We start from the raw sequence: 21,355 nt of genomic DNA, 5'->3' as shown, positions 1-21,355 counted from the left end.
ATAGTTCTTCGTGTATTCTAGATATGAGACATTTATCAGAGAAGTTATTTGCAAATATTTGCTCCCAGTGTTTGTCTTGTCTTGTCATTTTCTTAATGGTTTCTTTCTAAGAGCAGTTATTAATCTTGAAGAAGTCCAGTTTATTAGTTTTTTTCTTCTTATGATCATGCTGTTAGCATTGTATCAAATATATGTTTGCCTAACCTGAGGTTACGAAGATTTTCTCCTGTGTTTTCTTCTAGAAGTTTAGGTTTTACATGTAGGTCTGTGATCCATTGTGAGTAAATTTTTGCATATGGTTCAAGGTAAGGGTCATCATGCGTTTGTGTATTTGCATGTGAGTATCCAGTTGGTCCAACACTGTTTGTTACATTTGCTATCCTTTCTCCACCATCTTGCCTCTGCACACCTGTTGAAAACCAACTGATGTTTAGGAACATTATGTCCCCTTGACATATGCATCCCTTTATCATTTGAAATAATCCTTCTTTATCCCTGGTAATAGTCTTTGCTTTAAAATCTGTTCTTTATTCCCTTTTACCTCTTTCTTCCTTTAAAAAGGAATCTTTGTTATGACTTGACTTTGTGGAACAGCTTTTAACTTACTAAAATCTTCCTCATGAAGAGTTTCATTAAGTTTCATTGGTTTTGAACCTGGTGGATAATATATAAAGATGCAGCTAATTCATTTGCAGGATTAACTGATTGGCATCAGGGGAAATGGAAAGTTATGTGAATTTAAGCCAAAAACATTAGTGGCTAGGGAACAAAACTATAAGCGTGATGTTTAAGAATAGCCAGTCCTTTATTCCGTTTGGATCCACATAGTTTTTGTCGTATCTTTTCTCAAATAGTGTAACTGAGAATCTCTAAGTCTTGAAATAAATCAAACTGAACCCAGACCTTAACATCACCATCCCACAAATTATTAAAGAAAAAACCTGACAGCTGATAACATACATTTAATTAGCGCTTTCATTATAAAATAGGTAATTGTCTAATAAGAATAAAGAATCTTGCTCAGTAAGAAAATATTAAAAGTACTTCGTATTTTTATCTTTTTCTGTTTCTATTTTAATATAAGCAGCATATCCGCACAGTGCATGTGCATGTAATTGCTAAAGGACTGTACATTTATCGGGCATGCCTCAAAAGTTCTTTTACTGATAAAGGACTTCATGGTCAAGCATTGCTGAGACTCTGTGGACTAAAGGACTCTGACATCACCAAGAATTAAGATAAATATTTTTAAAAGGAGACATAGAAAAAAACTTAACTCCTGACTGATGGAGTCTCTCTCCATGTGTTTGGGCTGTGGGAACAGGGTGCCACAGACCGCGTGGCCTAGAAACAGCAGACACCTGATTTCTCACGGTTCTGGAGGTTGCGAGTCTAAGAAGAAGGGACTAGTGGATAAATACCAAGGAATCTCATGATCCAGAGACAGAGTCTGGGTGCAGAAGTCAATAAGTCTTTTTTAATGGAGATACAATTTTTTTTAACTTACGTATTTTGTGTCTTCAAAGGCACATGTGTGAACATCCTCTGCGTATATGGAAATCATAGTACTAGTAGTTAATGGGTCCGAGCAGTGCTTTCAGTTCTAGTTCTGATTCTTAGTGACCTAACTACTTTAAACACTCATTTCATTTTACGTTTTGTTTTTTGGATTTGCCTTCCAGATGTATCACAGAATCCGTCATTCTGAGTGCATTTACCGGGTGACGATGGAGAAGCTGTCCTACCATAGCATTTGTACGGCGGAGGAGTGGCAGGGCCTCATGCACTTCAACCTCCCCGTGCGCCTCTGCAAGGAAATCGAATTGTGAGGATCTTGTCCTGTCTATCTCTCCAGGAACAGATCTTTCATTTGATTGAGCCTAAGTGACATGGGTACAGAAGTAGAATTGCAAGCACCATATCACATGTGTGGTTCCATTGTTGCCATTGTCCCTTCCCGGGTGACGCCACATCTCCTGAGAGATCGTGGACGGGAAGGCCACATCTCTCTATCATCAGAAAAAAAATCTCAACACCATTTTGAAATGAGTTAAATGTTAGCTTTCCTCGTTAGTCTGCGTACTTTACACCATGGATATGGCACTTAAAGCTGAAAGTGGCGTTGAATATCCGAGATCTGAAAGTTTTCATTTCCATGTAATCTTAAATTTACAGACTGAATTTTAGAATTTAGTAATAATGAGTGCAGCTTTCATACTTTGTTTTCAAATCCCGTGCTCGTATATGTGAGTTCCTGGTGGTGGGACCTGTGATGGTTGCGTGTTCATTATAAGTTCGAGCCAACGCTATTTAACTCCATACTACAGCTCTGCAGGAATAACCCAGAGCTGATATTTGCCTTATAATTGGAAGTATTAATTAACCAAGGAGGTGGTCAGACAGAGGCGACTCTGATGCTGGAGCAGTCCCCGTGAGCAAACCAAAACCTGAGGCTGAATGCCCCAGGTTATGTCACGGAAGCACTAGAGCCGGGCGGGCACAGACAGCCGGCCGGCCTGGAAGCCTCAGTCGGTCAGTGATTGCCCATCCGTGCCCTTGCCCCCTCTCTGTGCAAGGCTCTCTCCTTCAGCAGAGCTCCTAAACACTAATGCTTTGTTACTGCCCTATTCGAATGGATTTTTGCTCAAATAAACGCTTAAGACTTTTTTTATTTGCTTCAGTTTATCTTCAGATTGTTTATATATAGTACATATCGTCATATAATAAGAAATATAAATATTTGGTCTTTGTAACTAGTTTCTGGCTCACAGCTCCTAAAACCCTTGAATTTCCTGAGTGATTGGAGCGATGGAGGTGTCTTTTCTCATTCATCACAAACCTCTTTCAACCACACTTGAGTTATGCTATTGAAGGACTGTAGGAGGATGGGGGCTGGTTGCCCAAGGAACCAACCGTGTGGTTTGGGGGTTGTAATTTTCAGCCATCCTCAGACCTCCTGGGAGGGGACAGGGACTGGGGGTTGAGTTAATCACCAGTGACCAGTGATTTAATCAACTGATCCTATGCAGTGGAACCTCCAAAAACCCTAAACAAGGGGTTCAGAGAGCTTTTAGGTTGGTGAGCACATTCACTGCTGGGAGGGTGGTTGCCCTACAGAGGCATGAAAGCTCCTTCACCCTTCTTCCCACACGGCTCGCCCTCTGCATCTCCTGCATTTGCCTCTTGAGTTGTAGCCCTAATAATAAACTGGCAGTAGTAAGTAAAGTGTGCCCGGAGTTCTGTGAGCTATTCCAGTGCATCATAAACCCAGAGGTGGGCTTTGTGGAAACCTCTGACTTATAGCCGAGGGTCAGAAGCATGGGTGGCCAGGACTTGCTATTGGCATCTAAAATTGAGGGGCAGGGGAGCATCTCGTGGGACAGAGCCCTTAACCTATGTGGTCTGCACTGGCTGCAGGTAGTGTCAGAAGTAAACTGAACTTAGGGCATCTGTTGGAGTCTGCAGAGGGTTGGAGAATTGCTTGGTGTGGAAGCTCACACATTTGGTCTCTGAAGTATGACTAGAGAAACATGGTTTCTCTCTCTTTCTTTCTTTCTTTCTTTCTTTCTTTCTTTCTTTCTTTCTTTCTTTCTTTCAAGATTTTATTATTTATTTGACAGAGAGGAGAGAGAGAGAGTGTGTGAGAGCACACAAGCAAGGGGAGTGGGAGAGGAGGGAGAAGCAGGCTCCCGTGCCAAGCAGCGGGCCCAGTGCAGGGCTCGATCCCAGGACCCTGGGATCATGACCCGAGTTGAAGGCAGACACTTCACTGACTGAGCCACCCAGGTGCCCTGGAACATGGTTTCTTTTAATATTTTACCATTGTGTTAATTTGAGTTAAATGTTAGTAATTAAATTAGCAAATGAAGAATAGGTAATAACTTTGGATGATTGTATTTTTGAAGTTTTTCCTCTGGACTTAAATAGTAGATAGAATAATTTTCAACTCTAAAAAGATTCTGTCTCCCCACCCCTTCTATGAGTCGTGTAAAACGTGTAGTATTCATAAGAAAGTTATTTTGTACCCTTTCATTGCTCTGATAACAACCGCAACATCATTTTTTACAGATTGTTTAATAGAAAATTAAGCAATGGCTTAAATATTGGGCTAAGTTCCTAAGGGAATGTGTGGAATTTCCTCCTGGAAACATTTAAATACAACAAAGATGTGACTGAGAAGACAGGGAAAGGGATGGCTGAACTCCCAGTGTTTTTTTAGTGTCTTAATCAACAAAAAGTTTAATTACTTTGTTTTTATGTTTGTGCTAATTGTATTTACTATTCAACCTTGTGTTCTTTTCATTTCAGATTCCACTTTGACATTGGTCCTTTTGAAAACATGTGGCCTGGAATTTTTGTGTACATGGTCCATCGGTCCTGTGGGACATCCTGGTATGAATGACCTAAAAAGTTCCTTCTGAAGCTGTTGAGTGAGATGACCTCTTCCTCCCCCTGCCTAAATGCCTTGTCACTTTCTTGTTTGATAATTATCTGGAAATATGCCATATATAAATAATTTTTTCAAAATATTTAAATAAAAAAAGGCTGAGATTATTGGACAGATTGATAGCCTTCTTGGATTTCCCTTCCAGCCTGCCGAGCTTTTTGCCAGGGTGGCTGTTCCTTGGCGAACAACCATGTGTCTACCAGGTGATGGCAAAAACACAGGTGGAAATTACCTTAGGCTGTGTAATAGAAAGAGGCAGGGCTTACTGCTCCACATAATTACATACCATCCGAAAGTGCATTTTGGAAAACATGCGTTGAATTTAGCATCAGCTTTCAGCCTACATTGTGTATCTGTTAGGACAGGTGTGAAGGAAACGGCCTCCTACTAGTGGCTCCACTGAAGCTCCCTTCCCCTGTGGGGCCTTCCCTTCTGTGGCCTGCCCTAGGGGCCTCTCGGGACTTTCTGCTGAACCTTTTACAGCTTCAGCACACATACTGAAAATGCAAGGAATAATTTTCTTTTTCCCTTTTTCACTCATTGAATCATTAAGTGGCTTGTAGAGGCTCTTAGTTGCTCTGGAACTAAATTGTCATTCTTTGCTGTTGAGTTCTGTGTCTTCTCTTACTTCTATCGGCGACTTTTATGAATTGCTCCTTCGAAAGGATGTACACAGGATGATTAACTCCACTTATTTCCTAGATATCAGTCAAGAGTTTGACCAGTTGGAACTCTTAAAATGACATACCTTATATTTCAAGGACATTTGAAAATTTTCAGTGGGAGAAAAAAAGATTCTTTATCTTTAGAAGTTCTATGAACTCTCATCTCCTTGGTATTTCAAAGAGCCCTGTTTTATACTGATGTACTTTTGTTTTAAGCAGCCTTAAGTTCCCTGAGAGAGTTGCTGGGGGCCTTAAATGAGTGGAAATACAGGATAATATAAAAATAAAACACAGTGCCAATGTTGCGTAGTACGGACGTGTCCTGCTGTTTCACATACGTGTCAGGATCGTGGTGTGGCCATTTGCCACTTCATATTTTGAGTGTGTCACAGTACTTCGGATCCATTTTGAAAGGATAGTCACTCATCCAGGAAATTCTTGTGGTATACATACCTGCAGCTCGTGAATCTCAGTGTGCTTTTGGGAAAACCTGAGCTCAAAACACCCTTGAACAGGGTGATGAAGTGTTGTTGTCTGTTGAGCGTGGTGGGATGTGGGGAATGCTTGAAAGGTGCGGACGGTGATGGAGTTAGTGACGGGCAACCGCACGCCGATTGTGGTGTGTGCCCCCTGGGAGGCCAGTTAGCACCTCAGATCTGAAGCTCCGCGAGAGCCTTCCTCTCTGCACGGGCTAGAGGAATAGAAGGAAAGTGGTGAGTGGGCCCAGCGCTGCAGGACTCTGTCTCTGCACACGTATGTGTGGGTACAGACGTATGCGTTTAGACCAGAGCGCTAGCTAGAACGTTTGGAGCCTTTACCAGTTTCTGTCATAACACGTTCTTTTCCACACAGCTTTGATCTTGAAAAGTTGTGTCGTTTCATTATGTCTGTGAAGAAAAACTATCGGCGGGTTCCTTATCACAACTGGAAACACGCCGTCACTGTGGCACACTGCATGTACGCCATTCTCCAGAACAACCACGGGCTCTTCACCGACCTTGAGGTGGGTGTGCACACACTTTTTTTTGTCCATTTCAAATAAGCTGAGTGGATTGAAATGCTCTGTGTCTGCAGCACCTTCCCGATGCAGATACGTGACGTGTGATTCCAGGACAGGTCAGACATTTAGTAGAAGCACACGTTTAAAGTTGCTGTGCCCGTGTATTTGTCATATCATTCTGTATAAGAAACGTCGATACAGAAATCCCAACTTCACCAAAATATTCCCCCAAGGAAACACTAGTTTAATAGTGTCTTTTCCCTGTGAAAACTTTTGCCTTCTGAAAGTCTTTGTTAGGTAAACAAAATCTACTTTTCTCCTTGCTCTGTGCCCTGGGTAATGTAGACATATCCTGCTGATTTGAGAAACCACAGCATTGAATCATTAAGTACAGTTAAGACATATATGTGTATTTGATCTCTTGTCCCATGAGCAAGTGGGCTCTGAGGCTTCCCTGACTTCTCCGCCTTGACGTACCCAGAGCTGGTAACACACTCAGAGATTTGGGCCCACCATGTCCAGCCCAGCACTCAGTGATGCCCACCGCCAAGCGTGTCTTCTCCCCCACATGGTCCCAGCGATGCCTCCCAAAAAGCTGACCTGAATCCCCCCTCTTCTCCTCCCTACATCTGGTATACTGCTTCAGAGGACGTGTTGACCGTGCAGAGAAGGGGCTTCCTCATCACCGAGATGAGGAAGCTGTGCTTCTCTTAAGGGCGTGTTTGCACTAGAACCCAGCGCTCCTCAGGGCCAGTCTTGTGCCTCTTCCATCCCATCAGACCAAATTCACAGTTTGGGCAGGAAACTCGGAAGGTGCATTGTAGGAAAAACAAAAGTACTATTTTAAAAAGTCGAAATTTTTCCTTCTTTTATGAATAGTCTCTTGGTAGGGCTGAGTTAGCCTAACAACTTCTTATTTATTACCAAAAAAAGATGAAGTGTGTTCTTTTTTCATATAAATTATTCTGATTTTCCATTCCATTGAATCCCATATTTTTGAGACATTCAGCATTTTTTCCATTTAGTTCCTTTTAAGAAAGCAGTTTCATTGTCTTATTTGCCATAGGATAGCGTGTGACTTTGACAGCTATGGAAATCATACTTTCAAATTACATTGAAATATACATTCAAAAATGGAAAATTTTAAGATAAGTGAGAAAATTTTGTGGCTACAAATTAACTCTCATTTAAGTTCCTAAGTCATCTTTAGAATTATATCATGGTGTTTTCACAAAAACTCAGGTCCTTTTGGCTAAAAATAATCCCAAAATAATATGTGTAAAAATTTAAAATAAAATTTTTAAACAGGATATTGAATCTCTGAGAGAGCTATTAGAAATTATCATTTGAGGGGCACCTGGGTGGCTCAGTCGGTTAAGCATCTGTTTTCGGCTCAGGTCATGGTCCCAGGGTCCTGGGCTCCAGCCCCATGTTGGACTCCCTGCTCAGCAGGGAGTCTGGTTCTTCCTCTCTCTCTGTCGCTCCCCCCCACTCGTGCTCTCTCTGTCTCTCTCTGTCTCTCTCTCTCTTTCAAATAAGTGAATAAAATATTTTTTTGAAAAAAAATTATGATTTGATCTTGCTAAAGGGGTATATTAACAAAGATAATTCTTCACATCGTAAATTATTTTCACATGCTTGATTCTGGCATACTTTTAATAAAACAATTGAACATCATGTCAATAAAAATAAAATAGGTAAAAAAGATTGGAAAGATATGTACATAATAGCTTTTACCTATTGTGCAAGATTTTAAAACCTTGAAATTTCTTACCAGATTCATCATGGTTAATACAACAGCAGAAAATATGGGAACAACCCAAACCAAAAGAATACTCAGAACGTAGCTAATTCAGTTATCCTCAGTCCACCAAGCCTGCAGGACAGTTCCCGTGCAAACACCAGCAGCCAACGGGTGCTGGTGGCCTGGGAGGCCTCCCTGCCCATTAGGTTTGCAGGAGAAACGGATTCTGCTCAGTGAGGATCGGAAAGGTTCAGGGCACAGCATCCAGTTAAGCTTGTGAGGTTTCTGCAGAGCCTGTCCTGCCTGTCAGCATCTCCCTCTGTGGGCTCTGCCCTCACACACTCACCAGAACATTCACCAGGCTCCCCCCAAGAGCTGACCTCTCACCTGACCTTGTGCACTGCCTCCACCCCTCAGAGGACCTGCCCTAGCAGGTCTCCCCTCCCTCTCCTCCATCAACATGTTCTCTGCTGGACTGTCTTGTCTGCATGGAGGGTCCTGTTGTTCCCCCCATCATAACACACCCCCTTGATCTGCCTCTCCACTCAGCTCTCTCCTGACTTCTCAGCCGTCCCTTGCCACAAACCCAAGGAAGAGCTGCCCTACTGGCTGGCTCCAATTCCTCTCCTCTCTTTTTCTCTGCAACCAACTTGGATCAGTCTCCTCCCCCACCTCCCAAAAATGCCCTGGGCCAGGTCGCCAGTGCCCTGCACCTTGCCCACTGAGGGTCAGTGCTTGCATTTCAGCTCTTTTAGTCACTGTCTCCACGTGGCTCCAGGACACCCAACACTGTTGGTTTCTTCTGGTCACACAGGTTTGGGGGTTGTTATTGGGGGGGGGGGTTGCTGTTCCTCTTCCCTCAGACTTCTAAAAGTTGGAATACTTCAGGGCTCAGACCTTTGGCCTCCTCCAGCCTCAACCAACAACTTTAGTGGGCTCAGTCTTGTGGCCCAAAATGCCATATACACAGACACCTCTCTTTCTTCAGCTGAGACCTGCCCCCCCCAAGAAGGTTAGGCTAAAATAGACAACCATTACCTCAGGATCTCCCCTGAACCCCTCAATCTAAAACTGAACTCTTGACCCCTTTCCTTCAACCTCTTTCACCTACAACTGTCCCCATCTCAGTTGATGACGGTCCTACACTTTCCAAGGCAAAACACCTTGTAGCCATGCTTGACTCCTGTCTTCCCTTCCCTCCCTTCCTTGGTCTCCCTTTGGCTCATACCCAGACTGTCAGAAAATCCTGTTGACCCTGCCTGTAAAACTCAGCCAGATTTAATCAAGTCTTCTGAGCCTCCAGGGCTGCCTCTGGTCTAAGCTTTTGCCTGAATTACTGCAAAAGCCTCCTCACCACTCTCTCTTCCCTCCTGGAGTCTGTTCTCAGTACAATTGGGTGCGTGCTAATCTTGTTTAAAAATGTAAGTTAGGGGGCGCCTGGGTGGCACAGCGGTTAAGGTTAAGCGTCTGCCTTCGGCTCAGGGCGTGATCCCGGCGTTACGGGATCGAGCCCCACATCAGGCTCCTCAGCTAGGAGCCTGCTTCTTCCTCTCCCACTCCCCCTGCTTGTGTTCCCTCTCTCGCTGGCTGTCTCTATCTCTGTCGAATAAAATAAAATAAAATCTTTAAAAAAAAAAAAATGTAAGTTAGAAGGTATCACTGCTCTGCTAAAACCCTGTTGTAGTCCTTCCCCGGTTCCCACAGAAAATAAGGCCTCGAAGATCGTCAGCTCCCATTTCTGCCATTGTGACCCGTCCTCGACCCACAGCCCCCGCCACCCTCTGATCCCCTGCCAGTTGGGCCAGGCTCACCTGCAGGGGCTAGTGCTGCCTCTCCCCTCCCCCCGCCCCAGCCTCCTCGGCTTCTCTCCTTCACCTTCCGGTCTGCTCACATGGACTCTCTGTGGCCCTCTTTGCTTGAACACTTCACCTGCTGCCGCCTGCTCTGCTTTTTCTCTTTCTCTGTACAATTTGCCATTTTGTCACAGCTCTATGATTTACCTGTTGTAGTCTTTATTTATCTATAGTAGCAACAGCATTGGAAATTTAACGTTGAATGATTTTTGAATGAAGGACTGAAACTGTCCTCTCCTTGTGCAGATTTGTTTTATCTGTAATTCTTGGGAACATTTGCATTAATCTGATACCACCTACACTTTTCCCCAGAGTTGAGCCAGAAAACTCAAGAATAATTCGATTGTCATGTTCATAAACAGAAAAACAAAGAAAGAGGATAAAAAAGAAGGTAGATTATCTGGAATTTCAACAATTCCTAAGGATGTGGGCTGTTGCAATGGCAGGAGCCTATCCCTATGGTAGGAGTGATAAGCTGTGACTCTCTTCATACCCATTTCTTTGTTTTGAACATCTGTGCACTGTGTTATTTTTTTGAAGCGCAAAGGACTGCTAATCGCGTGTCTGTGTCACGACCTGGACCACCGGGGCTTCAGTAACAGCTACCTGCAGAAATTCGATCACCCTCTGGCAGCTCTCTACTCCACTTCAACCATGGAGCAGCATCACTTCTCTCAGACCGTGTCCATCCTCCAGGTGAGCCCCGCACCACGGCCCCCGCCCCCGCCCCGGAGAGGTTCCAAGGGTTTATATGTAAACGAGAGATGTCGGTGTGACTTCCTGACAAGAGCGGCCGCCTTCCGTTGTAGAACACTGTGTGTGGTCATCATTAGATAGTCGTGGGGTTTTGGATGATGGCTCCTTGGTGAAGATTTTAATATATATATATATTTTGCTTTGATTTGTAAGTACGTGATCTGCAAGGTCTTTCGCATATTTACATGGATTACCATCTTCTTAAACCCAAACGTATTGAACAATAAATCTTGAGAGTTAGGCAAATCAAGGTTTTAAGTGCACTAAAGTCCTTTTAGTTTTCTTGTGTGTGTTCTATTTCGTATTTTATTGCCTTTAAGATGTTCTTGGTGCTTGATCTAGACACGGGCAGACCTCACTTCACCGTCTGATACATATGCTCTGTCTTCACTTTAAACGTTCGTCCTCAAATTCACTTTCACAAGGTAGCTACTACCTCATGATGGTTTGATTCCCCTCCTAGACAATTTCTTCATGTGCTTCGACTTCAGAGGAGTGGACTCTGGGTTTTCCTCTCGTTGTCAGCGCCAGCGTAGGAAGAGAAATCCCATTCGGTCTTCCGGTGCTGCGTCTAAGGAAGGACGTGGGCTCCGCAGGGCTGCGCGGTAAAGCCCAGCGGCAACTCCGGCCGGACTGGCGGGGCGAGCTGCAGAGCGGGGGCTCTTTGCTGCCTGCTGCAGTCTCCGGCCCTTGTGCGGCCCGGGCCTCCCCCCGAGCACCTGGGCTTCGGTTCTCTCCCTTCAGCTGCTCCTAACAGGCCGTGCTCGTCGTCCCAGGGGTCGGTAGGTAGTTTTACATGCCCAGGCCTTTTCCAAACCCGGCAGAATGTACCCGAATGGCTCCTTTTTCCTCAGGACCGCGAAGGTAAGTGATGACCTCACTGATGTGTCATTCGACTACCTGCTGGTAACTTGGAGGGCTTTCAGAGAGGGGCTCCTTCAGGCACTTGCAAGCCATATCCGGCGGGTAGCGGATTACTCCACTTGTTTGCAGCTGGTCCCTGAAAGCAGTAGGAAATCACACTCCTGATGTTCTCATGGCACCAATCCTTTCTTTATTTTTAAAATGATATATGTATGTATGGGTAGGTAGATACAAACACACCGAGTAATTTAAGCAGGATAGAAGTTGTGTGTGGGTATGTACGTACCTGTGCGTGTGCACAGAAATGCACTTTCTGTAAATGACAGACATAGAACGTCATGACAGTTTTTGTATGTACTCTGATCTTACTCACGGTACGAGGCTATTTGTATAGGAAGAAGGGTAAACGCCAGAAATGACATCAGGATGCCTTCATTTAGAGATAATTCAGATTCACTGCGTTAGCGTCCCATGTCCTAATTCATACATTTGACTATGACGATAGTTTAGTAATGTAATCTGCCAATAATTGTAATAGCCTTTATAAGGTTTCTTTGGAAAACCTATTTTAAATATAATCGGATTCATTTTGAAATAGTGAGTGCACAAAGTACACTGCTGGTGGGTAGAATAAAAAATTAAACCCTGTGACATAGCAGTGATTCCAACCGTGTAGGGATGGAGAGGCCTGGACCCCCCCAGTGCTGGGAGACTTGCCCCATTTGCTGCCATCAACAATGGGGGTTCAGAATGGTCTGTCTCATTTTGAGCAAGCCCTCAGCAGTGTGGGGGCTCCACGTGACACAGTGCAGTGTTCCTAGAACGATCAGAACATAGAAGGCAGCCCCCAGCGCAGCAAATTCAGCTCAGGCAAGCTCTTGGCAAGAAGGTAGTCAAAGAATTGTTAGATTCCAAGTATTGGAGATGGGGTTTCAGTCAGTGAGGAGGCCATAGAAGGGCACATCTGTTCTCCATTTCTAGAGAAGATCAGTTACTCGGCGTGCTTACAGTCTTCCTCAAGATCCCAAGAACAAGAAGCCAGAAAGAAGCACTGGGCATTGCCATATATCCAGGAGAAAAACCCACCATTTTAAAAACCGAATCCCTATGCTGAGCTGACCTAAAGCCTCCTGTGTGAGTTGGAACAGGGAGAAATGTATCAGGATCATAAACAGATGGCCCATCACTGTGGGCAGGAGCATTCAGGAAAGGTTTCCTCCTTTTTCTGGAAATTTCTGTACTCTCTGCTGATTTGACATTTATGCTCATGATACTTCTCGGAATATTTCTTCTCAGATCCATTTCTAACTGCCCCTTGAATTTCATTTTAATAGCAAACATTTCTTGAGCTCCTCCCAGCTGCCAACACCCACTTTAGGTTCAGGGGGTGTAATAACAGCAGAGCCCAATCCCTGCCATCATGCTCCTTGTCTTAGTGCTCCACCAGGCTGCTCCCTGGAGTCCTCCTGTCACCATCGGCTGTGGCTCTCACACCTGTGTCTCAGCCTGAGGCACAGGGGGACTTCCGCTTCCAGACACCTGAACTCAGCATTCGGTGTCACCAAAATTGTGCCTGTTACTGTACATCTCCTGGCAGTGGCCTCCATCTCCCAACCACCACATGGGGATCACCTTAGAGTCATTATGCCCCACCCCCACCCCACATCCAGGTGCCAGGGCCTGCCATTATGATGACAACTCCAGACTTGACCAATTTAAGGTGATAGTCTAGAGTAATAGTAAAAATTCCAACTTCCGGTCACTAAAATAAGAGACAGCAATATATGGTTATAGCACGTGAATACCTCAGTGACCTTGCTTCTTTGACAGCCCGCATTCAGCCTTCATCATCTGTTAGCTACCTTTTTTCCCTCATTGACCACCGTTTCTCCAAGCTTGCCTCTCTCAAGTCCGTCTTCCAAACACATGTCTGAACATGTTATTCTCCTGTTTAAAAGTCATCTATGGGTCCTGTGGTGTCAATTTCTTTTTTTTTTTTTAAGATTTTATTTATTCAAGAGAGAGAGGGAAAGCACAAGCAGGGGGAGCAGCAGGCAGAGGGAGAAGCAGACTCCCCACTGAGCAGGGAGCCCGATGCAGGGCTCCATCCCAGGACCCTGGGATCATGACCTGAGTCGAAGGCAGCTGCTTAACCGACTGAGCCACCCAGGCGCCCGAATAAATTCCATTTCTAAACTGATATTCAGGTCTTTCGTGAATGGCCTATGGGTGTTCTAGGACTGTTGTGTCTACTGTACTTCTTCATTGCAGATTATTTCTTACTTCTGTGTCATTGCCTGCATCCTTCCTACTTGTAATTCTCCCACTGCCTTTTTGGCCAACTACTTATCTTCAAGGCTCAGCTTAGGTGTTACCTCCTCCAGTGGAATTATCCCATGACTTCCCCACACAGCTGGAGCACAGCCATGTGCCCTTTACTTGGCCCCTGAGCCTGCAAACAGACACGTATCTTAGTTTTTTTCACATTGCATTGAAATTTTCTGTTGGCGAGCTCAGCTTATAAGCCCAATGAGGACAGTGACTGCACCTCATCCCTGTCCCTGCCCACCCATCACCGGGTCTCCTGACATGGCTGGCAGCGGTCATGTGAAGGTGTGGAATGTAGATGCAAGAGAGTTCCGGGGACGCAAAACAGTGAGTGCAAAGTTGGAGACTGAAAACCGCCGAGTTTTATTTAAGGGAGAGTGAGTCAGTGAGTCTCCTTAGGACAAAGGGTGGCTTGGTACTGAAACAAAAAGTGGAATGCCTTCAAGTAAGGAGACAATTTATGTGGACAGTGACACCCAGGGAAGCAGGGAAGCTTTGTTTGCTTACCCACAGCTTACCTACATATTTTAGTAATTGTGGTAGAACCATTAGTGTTGGAATATTAAATCTACTTATTCTCTTTCCTAATGAGGTGTCAGTGATTACTTTAACTATTGAAGCCACCCTTTTTCTGTATTTTACCTTCTGTGAATATCCCATGTTAAGTGCTAACACATCAAAATTTAAAAAAAGACCAATTAGGAATAATCTTTTTTGTTATTAAGAAAATTTTCTCAATATTCCATTAATCTTGAATTGAGTGGTGCTTTTGAAATATGTTTAGCTGTTAAGAGAATTGTCTTTATACCCAACATTTTGGGATCCTGTGACATTTTCATTACTTCTTTTAGGTTAAACCTGTCCTTTTCTGCAGATGTATTCTGAATGGATAGAGGTGATCTTTGGCTACCATATTTCTTTCTGGGCATATGCGTGGTATTTGTTTGTTTGATTCTCCTTTCTGTCTCTTAGCTCCGGCTGCAGAAGTTATACTGGTAGATTTTGGCCTCTTTGTCACCACCATCATCATAGTAATCATTTCATCATTTGTTAGGTACTCATTATAAATATTGTAGTACTTATGAGTTAATACTATAAATAAATCAGAAACTTAAGAATTTTGCACATAGGGGCGCCTGGGTGGCACAGCGGTTGGGCATCTGCCTTCGGCTCAGGGCGTGATCCCAGAGTTATGGGATTGAGCCCCACATCAGGCTCCTCCGCTGTGAGCCTGCTTCTTCCTCTCCCACTCCCCCTGCTTGTGTACCCTCTCTCACTGGCTGTCTCTATCTCTGTTGAATAAATAAATAAAATCTTTTAAAAAAAAAAGAATTTTGCACATAGTAACACATTCATTTTTATAATATTCTATGAGATAGGTATCAGTTTATTTCCATTTTACGAATAAGAGTAATGTGCATCAAAGAGGTTAAGTAACTTGTCCATTGTCATACAGCTAGTAAGTGATAGAACAGGATTAAAAACTAGAATTGTTTGACTCCAAGCCCTGAGTTCTTAATTACAGTACTACCATGCGTCCTAGCCTGTGGTTTGATGCAGAAGGCGATTAAGTATTAAATAAATACCAAGCCATTGCTGTTGTGAATGCTCAATGCAACTGACTTTTGTCATCTCAGATCCCCTGAATGATTCAGCCCATGCCTGTGGCTTCCTGTGGTGGTGACTTACACCCACCTGGGGAAGCTTGGGCTAGCTGGCAGGCAGGTATTGAAATCTGAGCTCCAAAGCCTTCCTCAAGAATCTCATTCATAGAGCTAGGGTTTTGGAAAGAATTATTTATGGTTAATAATAATATTTTAAAAGCTTGCTAAGGAAAGATGGATGGATCAGTGTGTCCTTCCACTTCGGTTCTAACCTCCCCGCATCCCACATAGTTGCTGGAGTGATTGTCTAAAAACGGGTCTCATGTCTCATGACCCTCCTTGTTACCTTCCAGTGATCATTTCTGTTCTGACACAAGGCCTTTGATGAACTCTGTCACGGTGTCACCGTTTTTCCATGCAGACGATGTGCTTGAGCCATACTGAAATTGTGTGGCTCCCACTGAACACATGTGGTCTCTTGCGGCCCCTCCTTGTCCTGCAGAATCCATGGCCCTGCCCGTGCTCTTCTGGAGCCCTTCACTTCACTCTGTCACGGAGACCGCTCCATCTGTTTTATTGTGTGCTTATTCGCTTCTCTCCCACTAAGCTGTGAACCCCTCACAGATGAACTCACGTTTTTGGGGGCGGTGGGCAGAATAGCTACTGTCCTACGAACACCCTTACACAAAGTAAAACATGGCACAGACAATATCTGCCAGGTCAGCAAAGGCATACGTTCTTCATCTTATGGGAAGGACAGAGGCGGAAGCGCCCCAGCAGTGCAGTAGACAGCTGAGGGTCCGCAGGCTCACCGTGTTTGAGAGCTGGAGGGCCCGAGAGATCACCTACCCAGGGAGTGGGTCGTGGGGGGCTTCCAGCACATCCAGCGCAGGGCTGATCCCAGCATCGCAGTGTTCTGCAGTAGCTCCCAGACCTCGGCTGCTCAGAGCACCTGCAACAGAGCCCAAGAGTGCTGTCCCAGGCCTGGGGCTGTATGCAGATCAGCCATCTCTGGATTTTAGGAACATTTCCTGATATAAAATGCAGGTTATTTTATGCCTGATTGATACAAAATGGGATGAACTGTCTTGAATTGACATAAACTTCGACCACTATAACCTGGGACATTAACTATAATAAACTCACCAGTTGGTATATAAAAGTATTATACTATGAGATTTTGATGTTAACTAATGCGAAATTGGAGCTTTTAAAAGATTTTAAGCTATTTATCTGCTGTGTTTGGTTGCTGTATCTCCCTTATTTTCTTTTCCTTTGGTAGGAGCAAAGTGCTAAAAAATACATACTTGGTCCTCTTGAAGGGATACTGTTTCAGTATTCATCTGTTCCTTTGCTCTTGCAGAGTATTGCAGGAGGCGGTAAAAGGGTTCTGGTTACAACTTCCCCTTATGAAGGTCCTCTGCTGAACTTCTCCACCTAGTTGCCTTTACTATCGAAAAGTACCTGAAACCAATATTGCACTTTATGTTAACTAACTAGAATTTAAATAAAAATTTTAAAGAAAGAAAAGTAATAAAAGAAATAATAAATCCAAAGTAGCCAACAGAATATAGAGATCCTCTAAAACGGGTCTCCATTGCCAGAGATCATGGACACTTCCGAGAATTGATAAAATAATGTGCTTATGGATGACACACTCAACACATATTTTATAGATAGATAGATGCAGTGAGTTTATAACTCTGTGGTCCCAGAGGGAATTTCTAGAACCCAGGCCAAGAAGTTCCCATTTTAGAGAGATTAAAAAATTTTCTCAACAGTATGATAGAATGTTTTTATACACTAAAACTTGCTGGTTTCTTGGTAATAGGATAAAGCATATGAATGTGTATGACATGCGATTGCTCTCCAGACGATGTGCCGATGGCCGATGTGTGTGTGAGTACCAGCGGACCTACCATGTGAAACGTGTTTATGATTTGGGAGCGTAGGTGACAAGGCATTAAGTGTTGAAACGGATGCTGCTGCTTTACTTGAGTTAGGATTTCGTAGCAGGAGTCAGAGAAAAAGAGTTCTTTTATCTTCCTGCACTAAAATTTTGGAGAGTTTGAGTTCAGCCACCTTCCCAGAGCTTGAATCCCCTCCCCTTGTCCCCTCAGTTACTAACCGGCCTGTGCTTGACACCTCCCCCCCCCCCCCAGAACAGCAGCTCCTGCGTCGTCCCCATTCTGTCGCCATGGTAGCTGAACTTCAGGGGGTTCTTCCTTGTGTTGAGTTCAAGTCTGTCATCACGTCTACCCTTTGGCCCTATTGTATTCATGAAAGCTGCTTCAAATGAGCTTGCATTACTAAAAATGACCGAAATGACCAGTTTATATCAGCTCTGCGCTTGCTCTTCAAAGAAAAATCTTGTTGATGCTTCAGCAAGTAACTTCATTTCAATTAGACATCAAAGAGTTATTCAAATTTTATAATTCGGAAGTGAAATCAGGTGTTTGGAAAATGTTTTGTGAATTTAGAGCGTCCTACAAATATAAGGCCTTCCTGTTACTATTGTCAGGAAAATAACCAACTAGAACTAACTCCATTTGCTGAGTTTATCATAGGATAATTTAAATATTTATAAAGGTTTAAGAGTCGGTAATAAAGATTCTGGTGATTGAAAACAAATGTGTGTGTACAGCCTTATTTCAGAGTACTAGGAAGGAGGCAGTGTCTTAGCGAGAGGTCTGATTTTGTTTAAAAAAAAGTATATTTTAATAATTTCAGGTTTTTAATGTATTTTATCAGCCAGTAAATATAGATTAGAGCAAGTGAAAACAATCAATTACAGTAGGACTGTGTTGACTAATAATGAATAATTTTACAATAATTCATGAGCCCACAGATTGAATACGTTTTTATTATATCAGTCTTTTTTGTTTGAACAAGAACGACCCATTTTTATCTCGGTTACAAATAAAGACTTAGAGTCTCAGTTATTGTAAAAAGATTTAACAGATTCATATGCAGAAGAATAATTCTGAGGTAACAGAGTTCAAATGCCCAGTGCTCTGGTCTTGTCCAGGGTGATGGTCTGCTGTCCCCCGTCCCATGAGGACAGAAGGAGAGAGTATGGCCCTACGGTGTTTGCACCTCAGCGATTTGCGTTTTATGGAAAAGGGTTGTTACCTGTAGGGGGCAATTGTAATATGCCTGACTAAATTTTATTTTGAGGTTGTGGGACATTTTCTTCTATGACATGGAGAAAGTAGTTTCATTCATTAGACTTGTTGAAGTGGACAAAGATATCCATGATTTTTTAACCCATTAATATCCAGTCTAATATAAAAATTACCAAAGTTTTAAATTAGTTTAAGAAGAAATGTCTTAAATATTTTACATTTTCTAGTCCTTCAATTGCTTCCTGGAAATATCCAAAAATTAGCTATGTATTTAAATACCTGGGATTTTGTGGTAGCAAATGATGCCACCGTAGGAGATAGATCATTTAAGTGGTAGCTTCACTGTTGTAGCTTAAAGAGAAACTGGGACGTTAATTTCCATTAATCGTTACAAACGATTCTTTTGTTTCCCCCAAACCTGTCATTTGTGTGCCAAATGCCACTGACTGACTGTATTGTTTCAGGTACCTGCAAATGTCATAAGATTAGAGCTTGTGCTTGTTATTGGTGGTGTTTATTTGTGTTTTTTCTGTAGTTGGAAGGGCACAATATCTTCTCCACCCTGAGCTCCAGTGAGTACGAACAGGTGCTTGAGATCATCCGCAAAGCCATCATTGCCACAGACCTTGCTTTATACTTTGGAAACAGGAAACAGTTGGAAGAGATGTACCAGACTGGATCGCTAAACCTTAATAATCAATCACATAGGTAAAAATCATTTTTAAAAGTCTAGAAGCTTAGGAAATATTATCTGGAATAAACTTATACTTACAAACAGAAATGTAATTTAGCATAAATTTATATTTGAAAGAAAAAATGTAAAAATATTTGTGTTTTCTTTTTGGTTTACGTGTACTGTATTTATATTTGCTTTGCATATTTCCTTATTTGACAAAATTACTGAGAGTCAATTATGGGTATATATTAATTAAAATATGAATTGCAATTTAAACTGCTCACACAGGAATGGGTACTTTTTTTTTTTAAGATTTTATTTATCCTTTTGAGAGAGAGAGAGACAGAGCACAAGGAGGGGAAGGGGCAGAGGGAGAAACAGACTCCCCACTGAGCTGGGAGCCCGACATGGGACTCGATCCTAGGACCTGGAGATCATGACCTGAGCCGAAGGTGGACCCTTAACTGTCTGAGCCACCTGGTGCCCCAGGAATGGGTACTTTTAAGGAGATGTCATTTTCCGAGAAGCCCGTCCTTGAGTTCATTTCAGGCCAGGATTTGGTAATTGGCTCCACAGAATCAAAAGCAGATGAAGATCAGTTCATTTTTCAGAATCCAGATCTTATTGACCAAGCTAACATGATAGATGGATAAAACTGAATTCCATTTTATTCACCTACAAACGTAGATTCTAGTTACAAGCGTCAGAGTATTGACATTCAGTGTGGTCAGATCATTTAGGAAAACAAGTGACAACCAAAAGTTTGTTTCATGGACATGGAGTCAGAACAAGGAGAATTAGATTACGTAGGTGTTCCAATGCATCATCGCTTTATCTTTTCTGGGAAGGCATGTCTATATCACGTGTGGGGTGCCTGGGTGGCTCAGTCGCTGAGCATCTGCCTTTGGCTCAGGGTGTGATCCCGGTGTTCTGGGATCGAGCCCCACATCAGGCTCTTCCGCTGGGAGCCTACTTCCTCCTCTCCCACTCCCCCTGCTTGTGTTCCCTCTCTGTCTGTCTCTCCCTGTCAAATAAATAAATAAAATCTTTAAAAAAAAAAAAAAAAGAAATATATCAGGTGTGTTCACTGTGAATCTGTCCGCCATCTATGTATTAGAGCTCAGTCCATTGGCTAACCTGCCTATTCCTTTTGTCAGTTTGTAGGTGTGACCACCAGCTTTTACTAGGACTTTCCCTTTGCTGTTTCCACATCTGACCAAGCCCGTCTTAAGTGATGCCATCTTTATCTTTAGATTTGTGAACATTCGTTTACTGGCCTCTTCTAGTCTTGCTGAACTTGGGGCGATACTTTCTTGTTCAGGTGCTTTGCATTCTTCCTCCATGATCCATTAAGTACAGATCATAACATTTCTTTTTAGAAGAGTCTGTTTTCAAGTTTTTAGAAGCAATTCACTCAGGTACCACAAACACAAAACCTTAGGATTACAAATGACTACAGATATGTAATAAAGTTTGCCTCTTGAAGAACATTACATACATATAATATAATGGTATCCGTTCCTTTGATTAAGCTACTGTTGTGTGTGATTCAGTTTATATTCAAACAGGGGCAGGTCCAGATTTTGCAGAGCCTGAAACTTATACAATTTTGGAAACCCTGTTTAAGGAAAACAGAGCTACCTTATTTTCACCTAGGGTGGTCTGAACACATTGCCAGGGCCTCCCAGGATCATGGAACGGGTCAGTGTCGTGAAGGGCCACAAGGGTTCTTCCTAGCACACCTTCCTCTTTCTGTAGCCCATGGGATGCCCATGACTTACAATCGTCATATGTCTGTGCCTGCAGCAGGTTTTGTGTGTAGTTCTTGTAGAAACAGGTGTTTGCTTACAGTTCTCTTTCTTATGGCAGTTATAAGATTGAGAAAATATACCCTGGATGAAAGTAGCCTTTGGCTTGCTGAAACCCATGTGCCTATATATATATATATATATAGTGGGTTTTAAGTAAGAGTCATGTAATTAGTATCATGTTTCTTGCATATATTTTTTAGCAAAATGATTACAATAATAATAATTTTAAAATAGAAAATTTAAGAATCTAATTTCAAATAGTGTATGTGGTGCTTAATGCATATATGTGTGTGTATTAGTGGTATATACTGTCTTCATTATGGATGATTAATTAATTTTTGGACAGTTAATAATTTTAAAGATAATGCATGTTTGTCTTAATTCAAAGAATGCAGAAGTGTATACAAGAAGAAGAATATTCTGTTCTGCACTCCATGCCAGCAATCTGTTGAGTATACTATCATCCTATACACTTTTCTGTG

General features: G+C 42.9%; 1 protein-coding gene across 2 annotated transcripts in view; it reads left to right on the top strand.

The window, feature by feature from the left end:
* The window catches only part of PDE10A (phosphodiesterase 10A), a 292,346-nt gene that overhangs the window by 243,877 nt on the left and 27,114 nt on the right, over window positions 1-21,355 (top strand). For both annotated transcript variants that reach the window (XM_008688476.2, XM_040628044.1), the window contains exons 14-18: window positions 1,683-1,825; window positions 4,309-4,392; window positions 5,965-6,115; window positions 10,250-10,405; window positions 18,922-19,094. In XM_008688476.2, coding sequence (XP_008686698.2) covers window positions 1,683-1,825; window positions 4,309-4,392; window positions 5,965-6,115; window positions 10,250-10,405; window positions 18,922-19,094 — 707 coding nt within the window. The remainder of the gene's footprint in view (window positions 1-1,682; window positions 1,826-4,308; window positions 4,393-5,964; window positions 6,116-10,249; window positions 10,406-18,921; window positions 19,095-21,355) is intronic.

The sequence above is a fragment of the Ursus maritimus genome, unplaced genomic scaffold (genome assembly GCF_017311325.1).
Source record: "Ursus maritimus isolate PB19 unplaced genomic scaffold, ASM1731132v1 scaffold_13, whole genome shotgun sequence".
Lineage (NCBI taxonomy): Eukaryota > Metazoa > Chordata > Mammalia > Carnivora > Ursidae > Ursus > Ursus maritimus.
Note: the sequence above shows the minus strand (reverse complement) of the source record. Positions and strands in the feature narration are given on the sequence as shown.